This window comes from Monopterus albus, unplaced genomic scaffold, assembly GCF_001952655.1.
Source record: "Monopterus albus unplaced genomic scaffold, M_albus_1.0 scaffold162.1, whole genome shotgun sequence".
NCBI classification, from domain to species: domain Eukaryota; kingdom Metazoa; phylum Chordata; class Actinopteri; order Synbranchiformes; family Synbranchidae; genus Monopterus; species Monopterus albus.
In genome coordinates, this window is record NW_018128042.1 from 28070 (window position 1) to 36691 (window position 8622).

Below are 8622 nucleotides of genomic sequence, written 5' to 3' on the forward strand. Positions count from 1 at the left end.
TGGGAGGGGGGGGGGGGCAGTCGGTGATTTAGTGAAGGGACACTGTATTTTCTGAAGTGCTGTCATTGTTTATGATCCGCTCTATTTTATGGAAACGTCTTTACTGGACTTGAGCTTTGATGCTAATTGGCGCATGCCTTCTTCCGGAGCACAGCATTATGGGCAGGAAGCCCCGCAGTAAAAACTCAACTGCTTCAGGAAATTAAAACCAAAGACTTGGGAAAAAAAATCTTAACCAACAGGAGAGAGGCTCAGACTCGGACGGAACGAAGCCTGCAATCATAGCTGCAGTATTTGAAGGGAAAGTGAAATTTGGTTATAGCTCTTTAAAACGACTTCCCCATGTCTCTGTGAGCTGCTGGACTTGCAGTAATATGCAGGCATTGGTAATCAATGACATGGTGTTAAGCATGACTTTGCGCCTATATTTCAAATCTACTTAGTTTCTCCTCCATATTTAACCGTCCTACCGGTATGGGGGGGGAGCTTGACGCGCACTGACAGCGGGCAGGTCTGTTTGGTTATTATTTCTAGGCTAATGCTGTTGCTATTTTCATCATTAATGTTGTAGGGAAGGCACAAGTGCCATAACCCTGCTGTCTGAACTCATAAACACGCTCTTCAGATGAAATGAATCATGTGTTAGTCCGAGCAGGGAATGTAAACGGCTCTGAAATTGATGTAACCATTTTTAATAAGCAAACACATTCAAACTCATTTTTTTTTTCTTTCTCAGGCGAAGCGGTACATCTTGCCAGGGATTTTGGTTATGTATGCGAGACTGAGTTTCCAGCCAAGGCCGTAGCTGAATATGTAAACCGTCAGCATTCGGACCCAAACGAACAAGTCCAAAGAAAAAACATGCTATTGGCCACAAAGTAAGTGTGATCATCACATTTCACTGTGCCGCACCAAATGCGCTGTGTGCCAGTGCAACTGTCACATCAAACACACACACATACACACACATACAAAGCTTTATTAAAATGCCGTTTTCACCGTTATCACAAGTTTGATGGTCTCTTTCTTATCTCCTATTTGTTACCCACTGTCAGATGTGTAATTATGATAAAATACCTTGTCTACATTGCTCCATCTCTATATCAATCTACTGGCCAACCTGATTTATGTATACATTTAAACCTCAAATCTTGAAATTGTACTCGTATATCTGGTAATTATGGATTTAATTCAGGCACATATTTTATATATTTAAAATTCTACTCTTGCAGCTAAAGATGCTGCTGTTGGGATGTTGTTGACTGACCAGGCCTTTTCTCATCCACATGCACAGCAGCATTTTGTTTGCCCTGTGATTTCAATGACACAGACACATAGCTGCTTCTCATCCAGAACTACCACTGATTTGGATTTTTTTTTTTTTTTTGCTGTGCCTTGAGTGAAATATGGGAATTCCTTACAAAGCATAAAGAAACAGAAACCTGTGTTTTAAATTGATGATGGGAAGCACAATTCAGCACATTCAGCTCTTTGAAGTGGTATTAAGACAAAAAATTAACCAGGGTGAAATCCATTTGAGGTTAGCAACCTGTTTTTAAGGCAGCCCTGGCAAAACTGCAACACCACAGGTTACAGGCAATGCAACATGAAACACATATACGACACTAAAAGCCTACAACGTGTAAAATCTACCATAAGACCGGAGCTACAAAACAGTTACCAAGAGGTGAAATAAATAACTAAATGATCAAAATAAAGAGTAAACCTACCTAAAATATTGCACACAAATTTATAAAGTAGGATGTAAATGACCTGACCATAAATAGGTCTTTTGAAAAGAACAAAGTATGGATTAGTATTTTCCTGTCTATAAGGTTATACTGGTTTGTGTTTGCTATATTTGACAATCTTACTAAAGTTCAAAGTTCACATTGCATCAGCAAATCATTTGGACTCGTGTTTTCTCTTTAAATTGTATGATTTCTAAGTAAAATATCCTGCCTCTGAGCTGAGAGATGAATCTCCACCTGTTTGTAGATCCAGGAAATGCTCTTTGCCCAGGTGTTCATTTCAGGAAACAAAGCAGGTTAATAGTTTCATTACGACACAGATACTTTGAAAGTGACTGAAATAAGCTGATTTTCAAAGTGATGTGTGGGAACTTATCTCCCTTCAGCGACGGTGCGCTTTTCACTTCCCTTTAAGCTAAATTTGAGTTTACAACCTGGCACATCTGAGCTGAGTTTAAAGTGCCCCCCTCCCCCCAGTGTGTCCACTTTGATTTCCTTTTATGATGTGGTTAAAAATCCACTTCTGCTGCTCTCGGTCACTAACAAACCGTTCTCTCTGTTTTTCAGGCAGGTCTGCAAAGAGTTCACAGACCTGCTGTCCCAGGACCGCTCGCCGCTGGGAAACTCACGGCCGCAGCCCATTCTTGAACCGGGAATCCAGAGCTGTTTGACCCATTTCAGTCTAATCTCTCATGGTTTCGGGACGCCGGCGCTGTGCGCGGCCATCACGGCCTTACAGAACTATCTGACTGAGGCTATCAAAGCCATGGACAAAATGTACCTCAACAACAACCCCAACAGTCACTCAGATAACGGCACTAAAGGCGGCGACAAAGACGAGAAGCACCGAAAGTGATGTCCCCACCTCACCCGAGGGCCACACTCCGGGCCCTTCTTACCACACACCTCCAGCTGGACCCCGCCCCGCCCATCCAATATAAATATTATAAATACCTTTAAAAAAACTATTAATAAAGTTAATCGTGCCACTTCCTGGTCTTGCGTGGTTTTACATTTTATTTTTACATCCCACTTTGGATTTACGGGGAACATCGCAAGAATCTTCTTCTTCTTCTTCTTCTTCTTCCAACCCCTGAACCGCATGAAACGTTATAAAAAAATAAATAAATAAACAAATACATACATAAAAACTGCAGATGAACAGCTCCAGGGCGTGAACAAGGTGTTCCGCCTCAGCCAGAGGACTTTTTATCCCCTGAACCACATGAAACGTTATAAAAAAATAAATAAATAAACAAATACATACATAAAAACTGCAGATGAACAGCTCCAGGGCGTGAACAAGGTGTTCCGCCTCAGCCAGAGGACTTTTTATGTACTCCCCGTATTTTTTTATGAGCTGCAACGAATGGACTGAAATCCAGCGACCACTCTAGATCTCAATTTTACGATTGTGACTAAAAAGAATCTAAAAGAGGATGAATTCCTATCAGTATTGTGAAGAATAAGATGTCTCCATAAGAGAAATTCCACAGAGCTTCAGGTCACGACTTCAGTTGTAGACTCTTCCTCTCTCCAAGCGACCAACTTGAACTTTTATTTCTTTTTGAATTTCAACACGATTCACGATTATATAAGGGAATCAGTGTTCATGTATGTATATATTTATTTATGTGTAATTTAATGGGAATTGTAAATACGGTGCGTCTGTTGAAACCTTTTTTTATTTATCTGGTGCCTCCTGTTTTAGTGGGTTTGAATATTCAGTTAGTTCTTCATGTGATTTTATGGTTTCTATGAAAACAGAAGTTTTTGGGGTATTTTTAATTTCTCTGGGGTATTTCAATTCAGCCCTCTTGTAGCATGTTGAGGCGACATTAAAGCAAGCGAACAAATTTAATAGAAATAAACTTCCATCTCGCTCTCTCTCTTTACATATATCATCCTTATTCAGTTTTTATTTGAGACAGAAAACCTGACAAATGCTTTTGTTGTTTCTATTTTCTTTTTTTTATACAAGCTTTTATGTGTTGTGCCAATCAAAACTACGTTTCACCTCTTGTTCTCTCCTTGAAGCACCATAAAAGCAATAAATGGAATATTGTCTTTTTTAAGTGTTCGAAGACATTCAAAAACATTTTGGGACCACCTGATTATCCTGTTATGTCCGATAGTGTCCAAAATTGGAGGCGGTTTTAGCTGTATTGTATAGACATGTGCTGGCAATAGTTCCCATGCCTGTCAATGTATAGTCCTTTGTTGCCCAGAAAAAAAATAAATATTTGATACGCTTCATCTTGATTTTTATTCATATGAAAAAAAAAAAAAACCATCACTGCTTGATACGCCCAGTTTCTTTCTATGGGGATGGGGGTGAAGGGGGGCTTTGTGTTTTTTCCCATTCTAAACGGCTACTGTAATTGAGTTTAGGTCTCCCCTGACGATTGCTCCTTGCAGTAAGCAGCTGAACTCATTGTTTCCCTCAAGTATAATAAGAAATCTTACTTTAAACTACCTAGTTTAGAGCACGGGATCTTAACGCAGGCCAAAAGGCTCAACAACAATGAATAGCCTATATTCGCGTTTGAAGTGTGCAGTGCCACCCCTCCAGCTAAACCCCTCTGAGATGTGTGTGCAGTGTTTAGCTGTTAGGGGCTATATTTGGATCTCCTCCGTTTGTTCTGTGCCGGAGTCATATTCAAAGACATGCATCAAATATTTGTTAAGCTGTGTTGTTTGCCTCTCAGTGTAATCAATGAACAATCAGCGCACAGTGCGCCGGGTTTGTATGGATATTTCGTGATATAATCATAAGGAATTTCATCCTCTAACTGATTTTTAGTCTCATTTCGTTGTGTTTGGCTGACTGAGTCTATAAATATGGCTATCACGCTGGCTGTAATAGAAAATCTGATGCTGGCCTTTGCTTTATGTTGCGTGCAGAGCTGCAGCGAGCAGGACGGTGCCTAACATTTGAGTTGACTTTGATTGTATATTGATGGTGTGGGGCACCTATAGGCTCTCGTCTGGAGCAGGAATCAGTCTGGTGATATATGCATCTTGATATGTTTTCTTTCTTGCTTTCCCCATTTCACTGGCTGGCAACCATGCAGTTTAAATATTGTAATACTGTGAGATAGAGCACAGAGCACTGGGCGACCCCCCCTCCTCTTTTTCTCTGCAATCTCCTCAGCAGCCATATTTATTATCTGCATGATTTTCGGGCCCTGGTTTGATTCTGAGGCGTTGTTTTTGCAGGAGGGTGAATGAAGCCCAACTGTACATGTCCTTGGCGTAATTGCAGTGCACAGTGTTGGAGCAGGTGAAGCGAGGCATTGTCTGTCAGGCCCTGTTTTTGTTGACTCAGTCCTCAGATTGTGTGTGGGATCCTGTCCTCAGGCACAATAGCTCACTCATAAAGGGGAGAGACTACCCGGCTGCTCCTGCTGTGGTGGATGTGAGGGGGGTTGGATAGCATAAATAGTCACTTTAAGGGAAAACAATCGTATTAAAACAGCATTTATTGGTATTAGTGAAAAGGGGAAGCCCATCACGTGCGTCATTAATGCTAATGTTATTTAATAAAATTTGGATCGGGTTTGTCTGAATGATAACAGCCTTTTGAGGGTGAAACGAACCCATTAGAAATATCGGTGTGTGTGACAATGGTGGATATTTGTAAGTATTATTAGTGCTAGTGGAGGAGGATCGCAAGGCCTGCTATTGTGTCCTTCTGTGTAATGGAATTGGAGTGTTAAAGAAACTCCGAATCCAATTGTCTGTCATTTGTTTAGCGGATCCTAGCCTATAATTTGCATACCCCTTTTTAATAATAAAGAAATTGTAATTTTACCCTAATTTGATCTAAAACACGTAGAGCTAGTTTTTCTTCGTGATGCCTCACAGCAAAAGTCATTTGCAAAAAAAAAAAAAAAAAAAAAAAAAACAAGGGGGGGTAAAAATTGAAAAACGCAATACCCACCTGAATTGGACTAATTCAATCCATAACCGCTGCTTGTCTCAACTAAACCAATTACAGCGTATTCCCGTATAGTAATTAATAAGTACCAGTTCTGTTATCAAATGTTTTGGAGAATATATGAAATAAATAATGTACTGGGGTTAAAGTCATACATTTTGTGTGATCACGCGTCTTCTGACCCTCAGGGGCGATGTGTGTATGGAGTGTCCTTTACAGCCCATCAGTGTTTCCTGGTTAAGACGGGTTCTGTGGGCTGGCACTCGGTTGGTATTTATAGTTTGTAGCAGAGATGTAATGACGGACAAAAACAGACAGTCTCAGTTACACCAGTGTGCTCTCTTTCCCATGACACAAATCTTTGTTTAATCCAAAAACGCAGCATCAAATTGAACCAAATTTAACTGCACGCACTGAGCATTAATTTAAAGCTGATGCATGTGTGCTAATACTCCAGACATATTTATTTTTCATGCTAGTCGCCTTCTATTGATCACTGTCAGCTGGGCATAAAGCGTACACTTTTATCTCCAACCAGCTGCACATCACTGCTGCGCTCATCAGTCCTGTACAAGTGTCCCATCCACATCACACGCTAGCAGCCATGTTTGTGGTCAGACAGTATCAAGCTGATGCTGCTGAGATCATTGTTTGGTGAAAGTCATGTCTGCGTGGCCTAATTACCCTGCACCACCGTTACTACAACAGTCTGCATTGTAACGCTTGGAGGCAATGCTTTGGAGCTGCTTGCCTCCATGGGAAGATATAGGGCAACAACCTACAAGGCCCAGATTTGTTCACTGTACTGCTACAAATGTTATATTGGCATGACTGGAATTTGATTTAAGCTCAGCTCTCCTCTTGACATTTAAACAGAGGGATCTCAGTCTGCTGGATTGACATGATTGTTCCAAGATGATCAGTTATTGCACAGCATTTTAGAAAAAAGAAAAGATCTTTGCAAATGATTGGTGTCCAACGTGTCGAAGAGACACGTTTTGATTAAAACATTTTTTGATGAATAAATAGCAGATATGCTAGCAATACCAAGAAGGGCAAAAATCTGAAATGATAAACTAACAGATGGCCACTTTATTGACAGAATATCTGCAAACGCAGCGGTGTCAGTTAGAGCTACTTGTATCATATTTTAACTACTGGCTTAATAATAAGTGGCTTGGACAAGATGCAGGGTTCCTCAAAATGACATTTGATACGGTTATTGGTGCAATCGAATTATGTGACTTTAAAGTTTGCAATGAAGCGCAAAATGGCTAATTGTCCTGAACTCTGACATCAGCCGTCATTCGAGACTTTGGCCTCCCGCTTTGGCACTGACCCCTTAGGGCAAGAGCGCATTAAAATTGTGCTAATGTTTTAATGTCTCCACTCGCTTAATGGCTTTATATTCTAGTTGTAGTCATTCCATCTCTCCTTCTGTTTCTCTCTCTCTTTCTGCGTCTCTCCCTGCATCCTCTGCAGTCAGCCGCGGGGAGTGTCGCCCCGGGCCAAACATATGCTTCTTTCCATTGCACTAATCCAAATGCAGCGTGGAGGAATAATTGCTCGAGTGGCCGTGGCTTCGCAGGGGCTTTGTCCCTCACTGCTCCCGTCATCCAAGCACACGCCATTTCAATCAACTCTCTCTCCCACTCTCTGTCTGTATCAAACCCCAGACCTTTTATCAAACCAGAGCCCTCACGCTTCATAAGCACACTGCCACATCCCTTAAAAACCGTTCTTTATTCCCAGCTTCCCCCTATGTTGCTGTTGCTGTCAGGTCACCATATTTGGAGCACCATCTTCATTAATATTGACAGTGCGGCACGTTGGCTGGCTTTATTGGCAAAGCGGTCGCATGAGCAATGAATACAAATGAAAATGAGATTTTGGTGACTTTTGTCAGCGCCTCAGACCATTTTCAACATTTTTCACAGATGCCAAACACCAAGCATTATTCAGTCAAGAAGGAAACATCATCTTGGTCCTTGAACCAGAAAGTTGACACAGCTGATTATAACTTGATTCTGCACACTTTTGATTTCTGCAGAGCCGTTGCTGCGTTGTTACAAAAGGCAAAATTGAAGTGATAAAAAACATGATCTGCAGATTTTCACAGGTGTTGGTTTTAACAGCAGTTTAGTTTAATAAAATTCCATGGGCCATAAGCTCTCATTATTCAGTAATAAACACTGTGGTTAATAATAATAACACATAGTTATTCTCAATATATACAATCTAAAATCACTTACCAAGCCAGGTTTTGGGACTATTGCACTTTGTTTGACACACAGCCAGTATCAAGCTTTCCCACTGCGCCAGCTTTTGCAGTTTGTCTCCAGATATTGGAATCAATACAAAAGGTGATTAGACAGGGGACAACAACTCTGTTTTCCTGTGGTGAATTTAAATATCCACACGGACTTTTCTTGCATGTGCACACCAGTGAATGAAAGTGCATATTTGCCTGTAGTGGCATGTACACTTCGACACCCGGTGCTTTAACAGGCCACGTCACCTTGCGCCTTATTTTCTGTGAATCAACTATGGAAAATCACTTCAGCAAAATGGTGCATTTGCAAAGGAAATCACATATTACCACAGATAAGGAATGGAATAAGACAGAAAGGGTGTGGGGTTGGGGGTGGGGGGCACTGGAGAGCCGTGGATGTCTGACTGAATTAATAGACATGATAATTTCACACTATTTCATAGTGAGCTATCTGTTCCATCACAGCAAAATAAAAGGGTCACTGCGCAGCTGTGGCAAACCCCAAGCGTTATTATGAAGTTTGATGATAGACCCCCCCCCCCCCCTCTCCCCCCCCCCCCCCCCCCCCTCTCTCTCTCCCCTCGTCTCTCCTCACTTCTCCTCTCCTCTCCTCTCACGTCTCCTCTCTTCTGTCATCACCGCCCCCCCACTGCCGAACG

General features: G+C 41.5%; 1 protein-coding gene across 3 annotated transcripts in view; it reads left to right on the plus strand.

Annotated features, from left to right (window-relative positions):
- tfap2a (transcription factor AP-2 alpha) overlaps window positions 1-2956 on the plus strand; it is a 10984-nt gene extending 8028 nt beyond the window's left edge. For all 3 annotated transcript variants that reach the window (XM_020615318.1, XM_020615319.1, XM_020615320.1), the window contains exons 6-7: window positions 737-878; window positions 2319-2956. In XM_020615318.1, coding sequence (XP_020470974.1) covers window positions 737-878; window positions 2319-2607 — 431 coding nt within the window. In that variant the 3' untranslated portion in view covers window positions 2608-2956. The remainder of the gene's footprint in view (window positions 1-736; window positions 879-2318) is intronic.
- Window positions 2957-8622: the final 5666 nt, after the last annotated feature.